Here is a 21,579-nt window from a genome sequence, read left to right on the forward strand (position 1 = left end):
GTTATATTAACATTCATTACTTATCTTTTTTTGTTTTTTTCTGGTCGTGCCTCTCAGCTTGCGGGATCTCAGTTCCCCTCAGGGACTGAACCTGGGCCACAGCAGTGAAAGCGCCGAGTCCTAGCCACTAGACCACCAGGTAACTCCCTACTTATCCTACTAACGGTCCAGTAGACAAATAAAATTAGAGAATCAGAATTCCTTCCTTTCGAGACCTGCTAGTTATAATTCATACCTACACAACCAAAAGGCATCACAGTTACTTTTTCTTACCTTTTAGCCTTTCACATATTATTCCTCTAGTGAAAGCATCTTTAAGACCTTGTTCAAATGACATCTTCATTTCTTTCCTAGTGCCCTCATGCACCTTTATTCACTCTATTTTATAATACTCATCACATTGCTTTAGCCTTTTTTTTAAACTTTAATCTCCTCAAACAGACTGAAAACTCTTTGGAAAGAAGCTAATTTGTATTCTACGCATGTCAGTGTCCTCAGGGTCTAGTCAGTAACTACCACAAAGTAAGTACCCCAAAAACCTAGCAGGAAGAACACAGAACAGATAATGAAGAAAAAATCTTAAAAATTTTCCTTTTGTTGTTTCTGGCACTTTTCCCTCCAGCCTGCTCACACTCACAAATCAAATACCCACTCAAAGTATTCGTTTTGAGAATCAAGGATACAGTCTGGTAAGATTTTTGGGCCATCTCTGACAACAGCCAAACTTCTTTTAAGGGATGACCTAAAAACACGACAATGGTCATGTGATGATGCAAAAGCTGAGAAGTAGACAGAGACTCCTCTGTGGAGCCTGGTAGAAAGGTCAGGTCCAGAGACAGGGATATGTTACCTGCATGGAGACAGAGATGACCATTCAAGTACACAGAGGGAGAAATCTAGGAAGCCTGGGTAGTCAATACCCTGAGAACGACCACCTCAGAGAAGAGAAGTCAAGGGGTGGGTTAAAAAAGATGGCCCTGTCCACTAGCATTAAGCTCCATGAAGGAAGGGAACCTCTATATTTACTGTGACATTCCCAATGTGTGACCTATGGCAGGCATTCAACAAACTGCCTGAAAGAAGGAGGTAGTCACATCTGGGGCAGAATTATTGAGAAGAATTAGGAGGGGAAATAATTTTCAACCCAGTGGAACCATCAGTCAAGCATGACATGAGTGTGTAAAGGAAGACACAGAAAGTTGTCAGGATCTAGAATACAGAAAATTAATCTTTGTCAAAAGGCAAAGGGAATTCCCAAGATAACAGCTATGCAGCAGGCATGAAGAACAATCCGAACAGACTGGAGTCTACCAGCAGATGAATGGATAAAGAAGGTGTGGAATATACATACAATGGAATACTACTCAGCCATAAAAAAGAATGAAATGTTGCCATATGCAACAACATGGATGGCCTTAGAGGGCATTATGCTAAGTGAGATAAGTCAGACAGAGAAAGACAAATACTGCATGATATCACTTACATGTAGAATCTAAAAAATACAACAAACTAGTGAATATAACAAAAAAGAAACAGACTCACATATACAGAGAACTAGTGGTTACCAGTGGGGAGAGGGAAGGGGAGAAGGGAAATATAGGGATGGGGAATTAAGAGGTACAAACTATTAGGTATAAAGTAAACTAAAAAGGACATATTGTACAACACAGGGAATATAGCCAGTATTTTATAATAACTATAAATGGAGTATAACCTTTAAAAATTGTGAATCACTATACTGTACACCTGTAACTTATGTAATATTGTACAGCAAGTACACTTTAATTGAAAAAAAGAAAAATAAAGAAATGAGAATTGACAGGTTTGACAATAAGCAAAACTAGAATACGAACAACTTTCAAGTTGTTGGGTGTGGAAAGATTTACCCAGAGTCAAAAAACAAAACAACAAAAAAAAGCAAATGAAAAAACCAAGGCAATTGATTTTTAACTCTATGAAAAATACAAAATTCAAAAAAAGGAAACGTTATCATAGTATATTACTTGCCCTAGCAGTGAACATTTCCACAGTCATTAACAATGACAATTCTAAAAACAGATTTAAAAAAAGCTGTATGCATTTAAAAGATGAGTGTGTGTTAGATCTAGAACCTCCATCTACCATAAAGAGTAAACTATAACAAATGAATCAAGCATAATAATATGTTCATAAATGTGGAGGTAAATACCAGAAAAAAAAAACATATAAAAGAGGATGAAGAAGGGGGCTTCAGCCTGCCATTTACAAAATTATACATGAGCGTTTTGCCACTATTGTATTTTATTTATTTTAAAAAAATTTTTGGCCGCGCTGCACAGCATGCAGGATCTTAGTTCCCTGACCAGGGATTGAACCCGCACCCACTACAGTGGAAGTGCAGAGAGTTTTAATCACTGGACAGCCAGGGAAGTCCCTGATTTTTTAAACTATGGAAATTAATTAGTTTGATAAAAATAAACATTCATTTTAAGAAGTAGTTCCTGTTGTGAATTTTAAGGATGACCAGTTCTCTCCAGTTTAGAAGTTATTCATTGAAAACACTTAGTGCTGATAGCATTTCTGTCCCTGCAGAACTTTACAACCAGAAGAAACATTACTGCAGCTGCACTGGGGTCTCCAAGAAGCTCACCCACAGGATACACCCATAAAAAGAGTGGAGCTAAAATATCCACAAGTGCACACACATGCGGGTAGAGTCTTCCCGCACTCTGGGCCTCCATACCACAGGCTTGGAACAAACCAGAGTGGGCCCTGCTGGTCACAGGCCTCTCTAGCATGAATTCAGCGCTGCAAACCTAAGGAGGCCGAACCACGCAAGGCTCCTGTGCTCTTGTACTACACTAAGGACCAACTCTGAAGATAGCACTGAGTAACCGTTAAGTAAAATGGTTTGAAAATTAGTCTGTAGCACACAGAGAGAAGTGTGAAGGGATGGGAACTTGTTACTGAAACTTGATATATGTGAGGCACTGTGTTATAGGCCTGATATATATTATCTCATCTAATTCTCACATTACCCATCTAAGACATCCACTATTTACTAACAGAAAACTGAAGCTCTGCAAGTTTAAGACACTTGCTCAAAGTCACACACCAAGTGGCAGAAGTAGAATTAAAGTTCATGAGAGAGAAAAAAAAATCAAACCTAAGTTTGATCAAGATTCTAGATGTAACCATCAATTTACACAAAATTGAGGGGACAGAGGAATCATTTAATTACAATGCAGGGGTGCAGTTAGCAAAATCTAGACTGTGAAAACCTGTAAGATAAAACAACCCAGTTTTCCCCAACAAACAGGCAGTAAGGAAAAATAAAGGGGGAAGAAAGAGAGATAGCTTACAGATTTTTAAAAAGAGATTTAAGAAGTTATCAATCAACTGCAATAAACAGATTTTACTTGGAACTCCATGACCAAACAAGCTAAAGATTTTTGACATATTCAGAGAAATCTGAATGCTGACTGGATATCTGATGATGTTAATTTTTAAGCTGCGATAATGGTATTTTGATTGTGTTTTAAAAATTATTTTGTCTTTGTATTTATCTTTTAAAGATAAATACTGAAATACCTATGGATGAAAAAAATGAAATGAAGCTTGGAATTTACTTCACAACAGTCTGGGAGGGAGAAGTGTGTAGGGGTGGAAATACAATACAACAAGACTGGGCAGGAGCTGATAATTGCTGAAGCTGAGTGACAGTAAGCAGGGGTTTTTTACAATACCATCTTTACTTCTACATGTGTTTGATGTTTATAGTAAAAAGTAAAAAAAAGAGAAATCCACGGAGAATTGACTTTGTCTTCAGTCAGCATACCCTCCCAAAGCAATCATCATATTTGGGGAGTGGCGCAGGGAAGACATGCTATTGTTGAAACTAGGAAGCATCTCCGGGTGTGTTTCCTACATCCCTGTCCACGTGAGTGTAACTTCCTACAAGGCAGAAGTCTTGGGCACCATGTCCATAGAGCAGGGAGACTTTCTGATTGAGCACATCAGATTTTAGCTTCTGTCAAACATTATTTCTCCTTAAACACCTTACATTCAAATAGTCCAACCCACCTCTTTCCAAAATCCTGCAAATTTTTAAATTACCCACTGAAACAAGCAGACACCATAAAAATATAAAGGGCCAGAAAAACAAGGAAAAGGATAAGGAAGGTATGAACAAGAACTGAGCCACAAAGCCCTACAACCTCCCACCCATATAACTAGTAGGCCTTCAGTGGGGAGAAGCATGTGCGAGCACAGTTACTCTTACTGATCTCAGGATGGCGGCAGGGACGTTACCAATGAGGACCAGCCCACACCCAGACCACAGGGGCTGTCTCCTGCTGCTGCCCTCTTACTTCTCATCTAGGCTCCCTGGGAGCTCAGAAAAGGTGTGAGGCACCAAAGCGTCAGTAAAGACGCCAGGCAGGGCCTAAAGATGAAAGAGCCCCTTCTTTCTCAAGGTCGTTATTTTGGGGGGGAAGCTCATTCATTTTTCAATGACAGTACGAACATTCCCTCTTTAGCATGGGGAATGAGACTCAGAAACAGAAGGCACTATCTCTGTGTTCCCTTCAGAGTAATTTTACCTAAAATGAACCTACAATTAGGAATTTGTTGCCAGCTGCCTAGATGTTATCAATCTAAAGGTGGAAGGGGCCTACACGCAGCAAATTCACCAATGTTCACCTTCTTTCAGGTTATGACCCAGTGGGTGTTTTAACCGTTAAAGTAACTCCACATTTGCTTGTCTTCTGGAAAGAAAAGCACACTGTCTGCTGAGAATCACCAGAACTTCAGCAGGAGAAATGGATTTAAAGGCAGGAGAAAGAGGAGCAAGTCAAGGACCTGCTGGTGCTCACTCTTCCATCCCGGCTGACTGCCATGAAACGGGCACTGTACAATGGACTTCACTAAATGAAGCACGTCTGCTACCCACTAGTGACCAGCACCCTTCCAAGCCCTGGAACAGAGGCCCTTACATGGAACCTTATTTAGGGCCCAGAAGAAAAAAACAAAACCTCGAGAGCTTTCAGTTAGCTGCCTACTCGCTTCTGAGGCAAACCACCACTCCCTGGGCAGAGCTGGGTTCCTGGGCCCTTTACAGACTCTACATGTAACTGCTAACTGAGCCATCTGGGGGAGGACTGTGGTGGCCAGCTCCAAGTCAGAAAGCAAATGAGGGAGGAATAGCACTGAAATGCATCTTTTACACTCTAGTCATCCGCATTCCATGGGAAAATTCATTACCTTCCATGTCTTTATGGTCAAACCAGAACCTCCCTGCTTCTAATATGTATTTCTTTTCATTCAGTTCTTCCTGATCAGCAAATACCTTTGTCTATTTACCTTCGCCCTGACAAACTCCTTAGCTCTTTACCATCATAAACCATGCCAATTTCCACAAGCTGAACTCTTCATTCTGTTATCATGGGAAGGAGTAGTTAGTCAAGAGGTGTGACCCCAGCAGGAAGACCAAGTAGAGCACCTTTCGGGTGATTGCATAGTGTCCTTTGAGCTCATGCAGGGCCCACTTGATGTCCTGACTGCTGAGCATTTTGAAGTCGGCCATCAGGAGGTCAGCAGCTTGGATGAAGCAGCGCTGGTCAAGAGGAGCCAATTTAGAATAGTCAAAAAAGTCTATTTTAGGCAACTGAAATGAGAGAGAGGCACAACATTAGAGGCCAGACAGTGCATTTCCTACGAGGGGGAAATCATTTGAAGAATTATTTACTACAGAAGAGAATAATCTGACTTGTACTCATAATTACTCTAAAGGAGGATACCAACCCTGAATAGAGATGAAGAAATAACAGTTCAGAGAGGTTAAACAGTCTGTCTGGAGTCTGAAGACTAGTTTTACTAGTTGGAACTATGAAAAAGTATAGCTGGGGATTTGAACCCAATTTTTTAGCCATTTTCTTTTCGCAAAATGTTTAGAAAAATGAATTTTTTTCCAGCTACAAAATACAGGCATACTTCAGGGAAACTGCGGGTTTGGTTCAAGACCACTGCAATAAAGTTAGTATCACAATAAAACGAGTCACACAAATATTTTGGTTTCCCAATGCAAAGAAAAGTTAAAGTTATGTTTATACCATACCGTAGTCTAGTAAGCGTGCAACAGCATATGTACAAAAAAAAAAGTACATGCTGCAATTAATAATTTATTGCTGGGCTTCCCTGGTGGCGCAGTGGCTGAGAGTCTGCCTGCCGATGCAGGGGACGTGGGTTCGTGCCCCGGTCCGGGAAGATCCCACATGCCGCAGAGCGGCTGGGCCCGTGAGCCATGGCCGCTGAGCCTGCGCTCCGCAACGGGAGAGGCCACAACAGTGAGAGGTCCGCGTACCGCAAAAAAAAATAAAAAATAATTTACTGCTAAAAAATGTTAACCATCATCTGAGCTTTCAGCAAGTCAATCTTTTTGCAACAGTAACACCAAAGGTCACTGATCACAGATCACCATGACAAATGCAGTAATAAAGTCAGAAATCTTGTGAGAATTACCAAAATATGACATAGAGACACGAGGTGAACAAATGCTGTTGGAAAAATGGCACCAACAGATGTGCTCAAGGCAGGATTGCCACAAACCTTCAATTTGTAAAAAAAATTGTAACATCTGAAAAGCACAAAAGTAAAGAGCAATAAAATGAGTAATACCCATACATAAAAGAAAGAGTCAAAAAGAATTTGTGGTAAGTAGAAGGATGGTACAACAGATCCCAGTGAAGCAGTTCTGAACTATACTTTCCTTCAACAGCTTAACACACTAAATGCTAGTCTGGATCACAAATGAAGCAATGATTAAGATTTCTAAAAACCAAACTTTATATCTTGATACAGGATTTGGTTACACAGGTGTATGTACTGTATATAAATCTTATACAAAAAGAAGAACTGTAAACATACATTAAACTCTAGGCAATAATCTGCATGCTAAAGTATTTACGGGGCAGTGTATTGATGTTTTTGCAATTTACTTTGAAGTGCATTATAATGAAATAAAATATGAGAGGAATGTGCTGATGGACACAGGGATGGACATGTGACAAAATGGACATAGTAAAATGTTAACTTTTAATAGTCCTGCTGGTGGATATATAGGTAATCAATGGAAAAGCCTTCTGACTTTACTGTATGTTTGAAAATTTCATAATAAAATGTTAAAAAAAAACCTAAAATGATACAAATAATCCGGTCCAATTCTTGTTTATCTTAGGAACTTCCTTTGTAGGATTAAAGATATGGAGGATTTGTTTAATTCTTTGTGGGGAAGGGAAGATAGAGTTACAATGAAAGAAGTCAAATACAAAATTCAAAGTGACTCAGATGGAGAAATCCCACTAAAATATATATTCTTAAATCCTCTTTTCCTGGATTGTCTTAAAAAATGTGTCTTGACACAGCAGTTTATTCCCTTAAAAATGATGAAAAGAGCAGAGCATTTCCAAGTAGACACTGCAAAACAAGAGCACAACTTGCCTTTATCTCATCTTGGCTGGCAAGCAGGCTGCTATTGGGATTGATAAGGACTCTATCTTCTCTCTTTGGATAATCTGGATTTTCCAGAAGAAAATTACAAAGTCTGCAAAAATAAATGATGTTACTTTCATAGTGCTTCCAAATCCCACACCTGCCCATTGATTCAAATGTAATGTGTGAAAATAAAGTTTCTAGACACACATTATAATTGACCTATCAGGGAATTAAAATGTTTGCAGATCAGAAAAACAAAACAAATAAACAGACAAAAGACAGTTACACTGAATCTCTATTTTTACTTGCTAATTTAAAAAGTAATATACATACTGAAATATAAACTCTGAAGTTTTTCTATTAGTTGCATATCAATATAATGAAATCATTGAAATTCTTACTGGTTGAACTGTATGGGGAAAAGTTTGTATTTACATTCACAACTAAAAATAGCTTTTTGGGCTCCCCTGGTGGCGCAGTGGCTGATGCAGGGGACACGGGTTTGTGCCCCGGTACGGGAAGATCCCACATGCCGCGGAGCAGCTGGGCCCGTAAGCCATGGCCGCTGAGCCTGCGTGTCCAGAGCCTGTGCTCCGCAACGGGAGAGGCCACAACAGTGAGAGGCCCGCGTGCAGCAAAAAAAAGAAAAAAGTTTTCTAAGAGTTAATAAATGGAACATAAAAGACCTTCTACTAATTCATTAATACTTCTTTTAACCCTACGGTAATAAATCCCCATGACAATCTGAGGGATGCTCAGTTTACTGTAAGGCTGAAGGAACAGACCATGTTTGCTTAAGAACAGACTCTCTTCATACCAAACTAACAACCTTGTCTTTTTATCACTACTATGAAACACTTCAAAATTAAGGATATAGAGAGTAAGATAACATGAGAGATGTATCACCACCCAGATTTACAAATGTTAACTAACAAGGCCCTTCACCCTAACAACCAAAGAAGCAACGAACTGTACTCCTGGGATGATTCCACACAGACAAGTACAGCCTGGCGGTATGCAGCACAAGCCACTTCAGTAGCAAGAAAGCTTCCCAGTTACAGGGCAACTGGGGCTTCCCGTCTCCTCTACCTTCCTTCCCTTGCTCCTGCAGATTCTGAAGATGACTCCACTGCCTCGAAGGTGCCCCACCATGATTCTCACTCAACTCCCTTCTCCCCAGGTCTCTCCTGTCCAGTGTCAGGAGCGCAGCCTCTAATTAAGACAGGTCTAGCAGGAAGAAGACAGAGAAAAGGTGCTCACCTCCAGCTCCTCTTCTCACCAAGGGCCAGTGTGTGGGGACTAAAAATTAGGGAGGCATGCTTCTTTTGCAATCCCCCTCAGGGCCCTCAGCACTGGCCGGAATACAAAGCCCAACTGCAAAGCCCCCTCTTCCTCCTACTCCAGGACCGGTCAGCACATCTCAACACCTTTTTCTTCATCATCACTACCAGGAGTCCCATGCTTCTTATTGTTAAGCTCTCCTCTTCCTATCACCACGCCCAGTCTCTGGAACATAATGCCAGAGGCCCGGAGAGGGAAAAACCCCTTTCCCATATTACAGTAGCAGCAAGGGGAGACACCCCTAGTCAAGAATTCTGAGCACATTTCCCATTTAAAGCATTGTCACTGATGGTGACTCTTTGTTCCAGTACAAACTGATGAGCACCACAGGTTATACAGATCCCTGAAGGCTAACCTGAGAATCATTCACTGTTAAGAACCCAGTATTTGTGGAGAAAGGCACGAAGTTCCAAACAACCCCTTTAACATGCACAACTGGACATACTACAAACCAGATGTGGAATAGCTCCTCCATTCCAATCTTACCTGTTTGTAACGTTCTGATAAGTGTGGCTACCACAGGCCAACAAACTGCCCCAAAACCAGGAATTTGGGGAAAGATAAAAAGGTCAAATATAAAGAATCTTAATAGAATAGCCATGCATGAGTGAAGCCAGAGGTCTCCTAAGTGGGATGCATGGAAGATGATCTGCTAGGGTGTTGGAAGAAAGTAGTAAAACTTGTTTCTAGTTTTTAAAATCTCATCCTTTAAAATGTTCTATTTTTATGCACTTCCTAAAGTACATCCTATAGAACAGTAGGTATAATTTCTGAATCACCCCCCCCACCCCTGGCCGCATTTTAGAGGTTCTTCTCTTAGCAATTCATTTTATATTTTCAACACTATTAAAAACTTCACATATCGAAATGCTTGTCAGAACTCAAATCTGCCAACCTACTGATATTATTTCATGCTTGATCTGACCTGACAAGCTACAGGGTTTCGAGAAAGCACTCCCACTAAATAAGCCAAGCTAATATTCCAAGCTTTTATTCTTTAATAGTTGTTTGCTGCCTCGATCCAACTTAAGTTGCATCACATGTGAGTGAAAAGTCTCAGTTAAAGCGTCAAAGAGTAGGTAACCATCACAGCAGGTTCTCTGGTGAACAGGCCCCTCCTGCTAAAATGACCAGCTGGTTACATCTAAAGGTAACTTAAAGACTGCACACAAAGTGACTGAGAGTAAGCCCCACAAAATACCAGCTTGCTCAACTCTGCTTTGGGCCTCCTTTCGGCCCTACATTAACAACATTCAACTTAGTTTTGAGAATTAACAACTTAGTCTCAACAGCCCAGGGACGAAAGGAAAGCAGTGTCAGGAAAATCATACTGTAAGTTTCAAAAGATTCAATACCATTATTGAACATTCCCTTTCCTTTGGAATTCACAAGAATTTATGTTTAAGGATGAATATTTGCTTTTCAGTGATGCAAAAGGCACAGAGTCAGTAAGCCCCTAGAAAAAATGACATGTATGAGACTCAGGAGGTAGGAGAACAGAACTGTCACAGGATCTGTCAATTTGGTCACACTTTACTGATAGTACACTGAAGACTAATTCTGCAGACATTTAAAAAATAATATATTCATCCACAGAATGAGAGGGAAACATTACAGTATACTAAATTTCTAAAGGATTACTTTAATATTTACTATAAGTTATTCAAAATACTACTTGGTATTTCCTATTAAATCAGTATTCTGTAACTAAATGTGCTAGGTATATACATTTATAGTTTCTAAAATGAACAAACATTATGCTTCATAATCAGGAAAATATTAACAAAAAAAGGAACTCAATGAGACAAGAGAAGGAGTAAACAATTTACATAGGAGGGAAATACAATTAGTAAACAAATATATGAAAAATGGTACATAGCTAATTATCAAAGAAACACAACTAAAATATTATTTACTTTATGCCTAGTTAAAATAAGACTACTCAATATTGTTGAGGAATGATTAAACTAATTCATATACATCTCTAACAGCAACATAAACTGGCACAACTCCACAGGAAAGCTATTTGTTAGTTTGTTTTTGCTGCACTACCTGGCTTGTGGGATCTTAGTTCCCCAACCAGGGATTGAACCCAGGCCCTCCGCAGTGAAAGCGCAGAGGCCTAACCACTGGACTACCAGGGAATTCCCTGGAAAGCTCTTTGGAAATATGTTTCAAGGATCATGAATCTGTTTATAATCCCTGATCCCAAATCTTAACTTTTAGGGTTTCAGCATACCGTGTATAACAAAAATAAGGAAAAATACTACATGGAATAATGCAGAATGTTTATCAGAACACTAGTGAAACTATGTACAGGAAAAATATTTAACAAAAAGGAAAATTCAATACAATAATTTTTATTAAAGGTAATCACTAATAACACCATAAAAAATGGAAAATATTTTTTTACATAACACTATTTCATGAAAAAATATCCAAAATTGTATTTACCCTCCAAAAAAAATTAGGTTTTCATTCCAAGAACTAAAAAGGTACGTTAAAAAAAATCAGTTTGGACTTCCCTGGTGGCGCAGTGGTTAAGAATCCACCTGCCAATGCAGGGGACACGAGTTTGAGACCTGGTCTGGGAAGATGTCACATGCCGCAGAGCAACTAAGCCCGTGCGCCACAACTACTGAGTCTGCGCTCTAGAGTCCTCGAGCCACAACTACTGAGACTGTGTGCCACAACTACTGAAGCCCGCACACCTAGAGCCCATGCTCCACAACAAGAGAAGCCACCACAATGAGAAGCCCGCACACCGCAAGGAAGAGCAGCCCCACTCACCACAACTAGGGAAAGCCCGCGTGTGGCAACGAAGACCCAATGCAGCCAAAAATCAATCAATCAATCAATCAGTTGTTTTTTAGTTGAGTGGAAGTCTAGGAGATATTTCTCATTGTAAAAATGTAGATATTTCTGCTCAATTTTGCTATGAATTTAAAACTATTCCAAAATTAAAGTTTATTAATTAAAAATAATGCAGTTGTCATCATGTTGTTTACATACTAAAAAGAAAATATTTTAAAACCTTAGAATAAAACAGCACCTTCACTTCTAGTAATGGCAGGCCAATACTCCCAAAGATGAGAAACAAGACCAAAATTAAAAAACAAAATTAAAAAATTTCTACTTGAAGGTATCACTAGCCAACAGGGTGGTAAAGAAGGCCAAGTCTGGGCTTCCCTGGTGGCGCAGTGGTTGAGAGTCCGCCTGCTGATGCAGGAAACACGGGTTTGGGCCCCAGTCCAGGAAGATCCCGCATGTAGCGGAGCGGCTGGGCCCGTGAGTCATGGCCGCTGAGCCTGCGCATCCGAAGCCTGTGCTCTGCAAGGGGAGAGGCCACAACAGTGAGAGGTCCGTGTACCGCCAGAAAAAAAAAAAAAGAAGGCCAAGTCTGGTTAAGACTAGGGGCTTGGGAGGCATGTACAAGTATGCTCATAGCTGCATTATTTGCGATAGCTAAAAAGTGACAACAACCCAAATGTCCATTAAAAGTAGAGGGAGGGGCTTCCCTAGTGGTGCAGTGGTTGAGAGTCCACCTGCCGATGCAGGGGACACGGGTTCGTGCCCCGGTCCAGGAAGATCTCACATGCCATGGAGCGGCTGGCCCCGTGAGCCATGGCCGCTGAGCCTGCGCATCCGGAGCCTGTGCTCTGCAATGGGAGAGGCCACAACAGTGAGAGGCCCGCGTACCGCAAAAAAAAAAAAAAAAAAAAAAGTAGAGGGAAAAATTTAATTACAGCATTTTCATACAAGTGGAATACTACTTAGCAACGAAAATGCGTGAACTATAGTTATACACAGCATGAAAGAATCTCACAAACATAATGTTGAAAGAAGCCAGTCACGAGAGAATACAGACTACATGAAATCTTCATACAGCATTCAAAGATGGCAGCAATGCTCTATTTTTTGAAGATTTCTGGGTGGTGGTTACATGAATGTTTTTATTTGTAATAAATTATTAAGCTGTGCATCTTTATTTTGTGCATTTTTCTGTATGTGTATTATAGTTCAAAAATAAAAAAAATTAAGTTATACACAATCCAGAATATGGAGGAAAGGCTTGAGAAGAATGAATGGCGTGTAAAATAACAAAATGGCTTCCCCTTCCAGCAGTATGGAAGATTAAGTACCAATTAAGTACCCAGGCAGTGTCCAATTGAAAACTGCTGAATGAAATATTAAAATAAAACTTTTAAAGTACACCAAAATGTTTAAGTTAGTAAGGCGTTTTCAGGAGTCCAAATCTAAGTGAAACTGACACCCCTGAGAAATAAGCTGAACACAGAAGCTAGTTTTCCTGAGGGCATTTGTTGATCCTAATAAATGTGAGCCCTTAGTTTTCACAGGGCACACAGGATAAGAGACAAAGCTCATAGACCACATGGAAAAGCATGCCTTAACACTGATGCTGAGTGGATGGATGGGAAAACAAAACTCCCCCTCAGAATTTGTGATTACCCAGTCCTCATCCAGACTAAAGTCTTACTACCCAGGTAAGATAAAACTTCCAGACAAAACCTAAAATAGTATTAGACTGACACTGCCCTGAGGCACATGATAGAAGTTAAAGCAAGTCCTCCTTGAAGGAACCGTTTCTATCAAGACCTCAAGTAATGCGCTCACAGTCAAAATCTACAAAATAACGCAAGGAAACAGGACACCATGAGGCCAGGAGAAACAACAGAATGAGATTCACAAGAACTTCATGTGTCAGAATGATCACACCCAGAACACAAAGAAGTTATGTTTGTTTTTAAAGACCTAAAGTGATTAAAAATACAAACAAAAAATAAAACACTGTTAGAATGGCCTGAAGAATTAAAGAATAAAAATACTAGAAATGAAAAACATATAGAAACTGAAATTAAAAACGTAACACATGGACTTACTAGCAGATTATACCCCACTGAAAAGACAATTGGTGAGCTGGAGGTTAGATCTGAAAAATCATCTGGAATGCATCTCAGAAACAAAGAGATGATGTTAAGAGCCATCATGGACAAGGGTTAGAAGAAAAGTGTTACAGAAGAGGGGAAAAAGAGAACAGGGCAAAAGAATTATTTAATGAGATAATGGCTACAAAATTTCCAGACCTGACCAACATCATCAATCTACAGCCCAGCACAGTCTATATTCTAACTGTACTGCCTTAGTGAAATATACGTAAGTGCAAAAATAACTACAAAACATTGTTTACTTCACTCAGTAGAGGTATTAGTACTAGTAACATCGGTACTATAATGTTAAAATTATTTTATGTATATTTTAGGATAAAGAAAATAAATATATTAATGTTATTAGAAATTACGTTTTTAGTGGAAGAAAAAAACACATAAATGTAAAATTCAGAAAGATTGAGAAAAAAATTTTAATGTTAAATTTGAATGGGAAATTTTGAATATAAATTCATGATTTAAAAAAAAACTTATTTTCTTGGTTTGTCCCTTAAAAAGGTCCTAGAAGTAATGACAGGCTAGTAGGTATGATGAGCAAGTTTAGCCCCAAGATGTTAGTTTATAAATAACAATCCTCATTCTAAGAAACCTGGGTGTCTTGGGGGAAATGACAGATTCCAGGTTTTGGGCAGAGAAGTTCAAGGTAAGCCTGGGGTAACTTGGCCTATTAGAAAGCCAGGATGTGCTCAAAGACTAATGGAGTCATGCTAAAAAGACACAAGTGCATCTTAAGAAGCTCCTACTGGTCAAATTTAGTATAATTCAGTTTCAAAAAGAAAAAAATTATAAAGCACCACTTATACAAACCTTTATGTCTACAGAGGTTTAAAAAAGAGCACAGGGTTTCCCTGGTGGCACAGTGGTTAAGAATCCGCCTGCCAATGCAGGGGACACGGGTTCAAGCCCTGGTCCGGGAAGATCCCACATGCTGTGGAGCAACTAAACCTGTGCGCCACAACTACTGAGCCTGCTCTCTAGAGCCCGAGAGCCTCAACTACTGAAGCCCGCACACCTAGAGCCCGTGCTCTGCAATAAGAGAAGCCACCGCAGTGAGAAGCCCACGCACCGCAACTAAGAGCAGTCTTTGCTCACATCAACCAGAAAAAGCCCGCGTGCAGCAACGAAGACCCAACTCAGCCAAAAATAAAAAAAATAAAAAAAAAAAAAAGCGCGCAAGAAATAAAAGGCAAAATCTTCCTTACAGAAGAATGCCAGATAATAACCTAGGTGGTGGATACAGGGTGTTCTTTCAACTTTTTATGTTCAAAAATTACAGGGGGAAAAAATCAGTAACATTAAAAAAAAGTAAGTGGGGGACTGTTCTAAATTAAAAAGCTAAAAAGATAAACAAATACATTTGAAACCTTGATTCCATCTTGGTTTAAAAAACTGGTAACAGTGCCTGCCTCTGGACAGAGGGGGAGAGATAGGGCTGCCAATGGCACCACAGTGCCTTTGTATGAATTAGAAAAAAGTACCTCCTCTGGGCTGCTAACCTCAGAAAGAGGGCCCTTCCCTCTTGGTTAAGGCAGCCAGCTCCCACTCGCACCCTTGCTGAGTTCTATGGTACAGAATATAATCTTTGAGGACAGAGGTTTAGTATCCACCTTTAATTAAAATAATCTGTATTAATTAACCGAAAATCTGATCAAGTTCAATACCTACTGCTCTTTACAAATTTACAACTGTTCCACCTCTGCATACTAGAAGGAGGTGAAAGAGTATAAGAGGAAAGAGACTTATTTTTCATTTTGTATTCTTTGGGACACTTTTATTTATTATTATTTTTTTTGTTTTGCGTTACGTGGGCCTCTCACTGCTGTGGCCCCTCCCGTTGCGGAGCACAGGCTCCGGACGCGCAGGCCCAGCGGCCATGGCTCACGGGACCCGGCCGCTCCGCGGCATGTGGGATCCTCCCGGACCGGGGCACGAACCCGTGTCCCCTGCATCGGCAGGCAGACTCCCAACCACCAGGGAAGCCCAATAAATATGTTTTTTAAAAAATAAAAGTGGGGCTTCCCTGGTGGCACAGTGGTTGAGAGTCCACCTGCTGATGCAGGGGACATGGGTTCGTGCCCCAGTCCGGGAAGATCCCACATGCCGCGGAGCAGCTGGGCCCATGAGCCATGGCCACAGAGCCTGTGCTCCGCAACGGGAGGGGCCACAGCAGTGAGAGGCCCACGTAACGCAAAACAAAAAAACCCCAAAAAACGTATTTATCATCTTTATAATGAAAACTAAAGAAGACACTTCCATACCTTTCTCTATATAGGCAGAGTGGCTACAGAATACTTTGTGACAAATATAGGGAAGAATATATCTTTAACATCCTGACCAAAACATGGGTAGTATCAATGCTAAGAATTAACTAAACATCTTAATTCTGTAACCATGCATGATTCTATACAAGATCCAGAAAACAGCCTGTATACGACTAAAATTAAAACTCTTCTAATAGGATGATTCAAAAAGACATAACGCTAACTGAAGTAAGGCAGCCACAAAAGGACAAATATTGTGTGACTCCACTTACATGAGGTCTCTAGAGAAGCCAAATTCATAGAGACAGAAAGTAAAACAGTGGTTGGCACGTGCTTGGGAGAGGGAGTGGGGACAGGTTCAGTTCGAGAAGATGAAAAAGTTCTGGAGATGGGTGGTGGTGATGGTTGTGCAAAAATGTAAATATACTTAATGCCACTGAACTGTACACTTACAAATGGTTAAAATGTTTTGTGTTATGTATAATTTACCACAATAAAAAAGAAGAAAGAAAAAAAGCGTGGTGGTATACTTACACATTCAAATCATAGTAATTTTTCAAATGAATTATTTCCTCAATATACCCATGTGCTACATCTGGAAATCTTACTTCCTAGAAGGGAATAAAAAACATTATTTATATTTCATCCCCTGGTATGGTTTCAAATTGCAGTAAAAACCAGATGGCAAAAAGTACATAAAATGACTAAAGACTAGAAAAGGACTGTAAAGCAATTTTGTGTCTGGCTTAAACCTTCACACAAGGTGCCCAGATTTATCTGTCTACAGAGAATATGGAATTTAGAAAGGTACGCAGAGATCACCTGGTCCTCTGCCCCCATTCTGCATGTCTATTCCATAGTCTTTCAATAAATATTGAACATCTCTGCCCAAGCAAAGGAAGTCTAAAGACGAATAAAACACTTTCCAGTGTATACCCTCAAGAAGCACACAATCTAGTAGACCAGATGAAAAAACCTGGGGGAAGAAGGGTTAAAAGACTGTTCCAAGGCAAACAGCAGCCCACAGAGCCCTGCATGACTTTCTAGGTCAGTGCTATCTAACAGAACTTGGTACAAAGGTGGAAATGTTCTATTCTGTGCTTTCCAACACGGTAGCTGTTCAGCCCCATGTGGCTATTGAGCACTTAAAATATGACTGGTGCCACCAGAAATGAAATTTAAATTTTATTTAATTGTAAGACATTTAAATTTAAACAGCCAAATGAAGCTACTGTATTGGACAGTGTAGCTCTAGGTAATCTTATAAACCTGCTTTAAGGGTTTGAATTTTGAGTTAACTCAATTCCTTTTTAAAAACTGCAGGGACTGCTCATATGACAGCATGAGGGCAACCATGATCTGCAGCTAGAATCCCAGAGGGCTTGCTGAGGGTTTAAGCATACATTCAGGAATCCTGATTCAATTTTCAAATCTTCAGTTTCTCTCCTTCTAGTCTACAAATCTAGGAAATTCAGAAAATGAAGTCCACACGCACAAATAATACTTTTGCAATAAAAGGAAACTCAGTATACTCAGTGTGTATAATTATTTACATATCAAAATAAAACTTACTGTTTCTTTCACTAATAGTGCAATGAGTTCTTGGTCTACGTCAGGAGCTTCTTGCCCCCAAAGGTTTTCCAAATTGGGCTCCTGAGATCCTTGCAGTGGAAAGGCTGGACCTGGCTCTTCATCATCTATTGCTAATTGTTGCTCTTCAAGCTCTTCCAGAGGATGGGCAGGCTGAGGAGAAGAAGGGCCTGGAATTCCATCCTGCTGGGGTTCTGATCTTGGAAAAGCTGGTCTTGGAAAAGCTGACCCTGAGGCTTCATGCTGATACAACAGTGGGCCCAGTTCTACTTCAGGCTGCCGCTCCTGAGGCACAACCTGGTTTGTTATCTCACGGGGCTGTTGGTTCAGAGACTGGAAGTAAGGATGGTCTAACCAGCAGTCTTCTTCGATGGCCTGGTCATCTAGGATATCAGTTGATTCTCCGACGTTTGATAAAAGCTCTGTCTCTGAGTCTTCAGATGACTGGTTCTGAGTGTCCAAAGGATCACCTTCTGGAAAAAGAAGGCTACCTTCTTTCAAGATAATGATTTTCTGCTCTGCTCTGTGGTTGACAATGTCATTTGTTGCTTGGTTATGACTTGGTCCAGGCTTGGGTTCTCTTTCTGTTTGTCCACTTGGCTTAATGAATTCAGAAACTCCAGGAGGCCCAAGATCTAGAAATTCACCGTAGTTATCCTCAGAATCATCCTGTGCCCCAGAACCAAACAACGAGCTGTTACACACAGAAAAAAAGCGGTTCTTATCTGATTCAAAGGCTGCTCTAGACTTTTTAGGCCTTTCTTCTCCCAATCTTTTGAGATCTTGCCACTGGGCAGCTGGTTTGATGAGATTGGGTCGTGATGTCTGAGGTTTATTTGTCTAAGAAAAAATGAAATTTTAATAATAATTCAATTTTTTTCCTGTGTCTATACCTCCCTATGTACTTATATTGAGCTTCTGAGGTTGGACAGGAAAGAAACAAAAACAAAAACACCCTCCCCCATGAGACCTATTCTTCACATTTATCTTAACATTGAAATTTGGTCACACTATAGTAACTGTAAGAATCAAAGCAGCCATTCATTGATTGAAGCATGACTTATAGTTTAAATTATAATTTCACCTGAGACCAGTAAAACAAAAATAACTGCATAGTACAGAAAATAATGAAAGAATGACAACACAGTAGAGGAATGAGAAACGTTCAACAGACACACGAAACGCAGCTAAATCTCATTAGTAATTCAGCAAAATGCAAATTAAAACAAGGTACCCCCCCCCAAGACTGGCAAACAATTTTTAGTTAGACAACTTTTTAGTTAGCATTGGTACAGATGTGGGAAAACTCTCATACTATCATTCATTGCTTGTGAATTTAGGAAAGCAATTTGGTATTACTTATTTTTTAAAAAATGTATATCCTTGTGATTTGTCACTATCGTTTTTCAATATCTATTCTATAAACCCTTATGTATCCAAAGGAAGCATATTCACTGCCACACTGCTTGCAACATAAAAAGAAAAACACTGGAGACATTCTGAAGTTTGTTCCTAAGCGAATAGTTAAGTAAACTATTATTTATCTGCTCTACAAAATACTCTCCAACTCTCCACCCCTCCAAGAGGTATCTCTATATGTAATGAAATGGAAACATCACCAATAAACGTTACTACGTGAAGAAAAGTTACAAAACAATACATAAACAGACTGATTCTATTCTTTAAAAAAATCAAAACACAGACATAAACATACCATTTCTAAAAGCATACACACACACACACACACACACGCACACGCGAATACATATGAATTCAAAGAAAAAGATATGGAAGGATACATGCCAAACTAGTGACAACAGTTCCTCTGGGAAACCTCTGGGGCAGAAGGGGCTAGTGAAGACAGACTTCAGTTTTATCTGTATTGTTTCAATTTCTATAGAGAACACAATCATATGTTATTTATAAATGTAAAAAGTGGAATGCCCTGGGCTTCCCTGGTGGTGCAGTGGTTGAGAGTCCGCCTGCCAATGCAGGGGACACGGGTTTGTGCCCCGGTCCTGGAAGATCCCACATGCCACGGAGCGGCTGGGCCCGTGAGCCATGGCCGCGGAGGCTGTGTGTCCGGAGCCTGTGCTCCACAACGGGAGAGGTCACAACAGTGAGAGGCCCGTGTACCGCAAAAAAAAAAAAAAGTAGAATGCCCAATTTTAAGGTAGCAGAATAAAGATGCCTCTGATCCTTCTCTTCTCTGAAATTACCCCAATCCAGAGAGGAGAATGAGACAAAAAACTGAAAATCCTTGATAAAACCAGCAGACATCTGCGATCCCAAATCACAATATATACGAGAAGGAGCTGATAAATCTAGTGAGGGAAGTCTAACCAGATTTTAGGCAAGGCAGAGAAAGCTTCAGAAAGGCTGAGTTTTCCAAAGTAGGTGGTGTGGCCTGGCGGGCAAAACCAACTCCTTGCTTGGAACAATGGGAACCTCCACTCCATTTGGCAGCAAGGATGTTCTGAGGAGGTTAGACTGAATGAAGACACACTTCTCTGCTGGAGGTAGGCTGTCAGTGAGGCAGGAGGGAGAGAACTTTGAACTGGGCTGCTCTGAAACTGGCAGTATCTGCCAGGCAGTAAGAAAGAAAGAAGCATACGTGCATGTAAGCACACCTCCCCCACCCGCTGCCACCCCAATGTCCTCTGTCATAGGAAGAATTCCTGCTAGCCAAGAATAGTGCCTGAGCCTTTCCCCAACATAAATGCCTGCAAAGAGCTGGTCCAGGAAAACTTCAAATGCATTCAACATTGAGTAGTGATAAAAAATAACCAGTACAGAAACTATATTAAGATACCTAACTATTGAAAAAAGAAGTGGTAGATGAACAACAAAGATGATAAAATCAGTACTACACAGTGAATGAAATGAGAAGAGAGAAGCAGGAGCACAAAGTAGTAATGAAGTAATTAGGTATTTAATATAAATGTTCTAAATCATGGTTTTGTAGAAATAAGGTAACCATCAAAAGTTGGGAGGGGAAATGGAGAAGCTGAGGGTCAAAACATACACTTAAAGCTAATAAATCAACATATAAGGACATATGTAAGGATAGCAATTGAAAGTATAAAAGCAAGTACTAGAAGAACTAAAAACAAACGAGAAAACCTAAGGATAAAAACCTTTCAAATTATCAGCAAGGACACATGCCCACAATATAAATAAAATAAAACCTCAAAAATGCAGGGAGTATAGTGAAAGATCATTTTTAAAAGCAATAAAAATATAAAGCATATTAAACACTATGAGAGAACTAAAAACAAAGTATAATGGTCACATTAATAAATATAAATTAGATCAATTTACCTATTTAATTTAAAAGTCTCTTTAGGGGCTTCCCTGGTGGCGCAGTGGTTGAGAGTCCGCCTGCTGATGCAGGGGACATGGGTTCGTGCCCCAGTCCGGGAAGATCCCACATGCCGCGGAGCAGCTGGGCCCATGAGCCATGGCCACAGAGCCTGTGCTCCGCAATGGGAGAGGCCACAACAGTGAGAGGCCCGCATACAGCAAAAAAAAAAAAAAAAAAAAAAGTCTCTTTAAATAGAACCACTAGGCAAAACCCAACTCTATAATCAACTACAGGCATACCCCAGAGATACTGCAGGTTTGGTTCCAGACCACCGCAATAAAGCGAGTATCCCAATAAAGCAAGTCTCATTAACTTTCTGGTCTCCCAGTGCATAGAAAAGTTATGTTTACACTATACTGTAGTCTATTAAGTGTGCAATGGCATTATGGTTAAAAAAAAACAATGTAAATCTTTAATTTTTTAAAATGCTATTGGAAAAAAGGTGCCAAAAGACTTGCTCAATGCGGGGTTGCTACACACCTGCAATTTGTTTAAAAAAAAAAAAAAAGAGCAATATCTGCAAAGCACAGTAAAATGAGACATGCCTGTATACAATCAAGAGCTACTACACCACTGGGATTCAGAA

The 21,579-nt window shown here is 40.1% G+C and overlaps 1 protein-coding gene across 14 annotated transcripts in view; it reads right to left on the reverse strand.

Annotated features, from left to right (window-relative positions):
* Nucleotides 1–21,579, reverse strand: part of RNF216 (ring finger protein 216) — a 171,987-nt gene that overhangs the window by 113,061 nt on the left and 37,347 nt on the right. For 13 of the 14 annotated variants that reach the window (XR_016387720.1, XR_016387723.1, XR_016387721.1 and 10 more), the window contains exons 4-7: nt 17,612–18,469; nt 16,574–16,650; nt 7,477–7,579; nt 5,480–5,644 (exon numbers count right to left, since the gene is read on the reverse strand). Coding sequence is in view for 10 of the 14 variants with exons in the window: in XM_022565467.2 (XP_022421175.1) it covers nt 5,480–5,644; nt 7,477–7,579; nt 16,574–16,650; nt 17,612–18,469 (1,203 nt within the window). In the remaining 4 variants the exon portion in view is untranslated. The remainder of the gene's footprint in view (nt 1–5,479; nt 5,645–7,476; nt 7,580–16,573; nt 16,651–17,611; nt 18,470–21,579) is intronic. The other variant, XM_089895553.1, reaches the window with a different exon arrangement.

The sequence above is a fragment of the Delphinapterus leucas genome, chromosome 15 (genome assembly GCF_059928025.1).
Source record: "Delphinapterus leucas isolate spDelLeu-1000000601 "Yukka" chromosome 15, BTC_Dleu_Yukka2, whole genome shotgun sequence".
NCBI classification, from domain to species: Eukaryota; Metazoa; Chordata; class Mammalia; order Artiodactyla; family Monodontidae; genus Delphinapterus; species Delphinapterus leucas.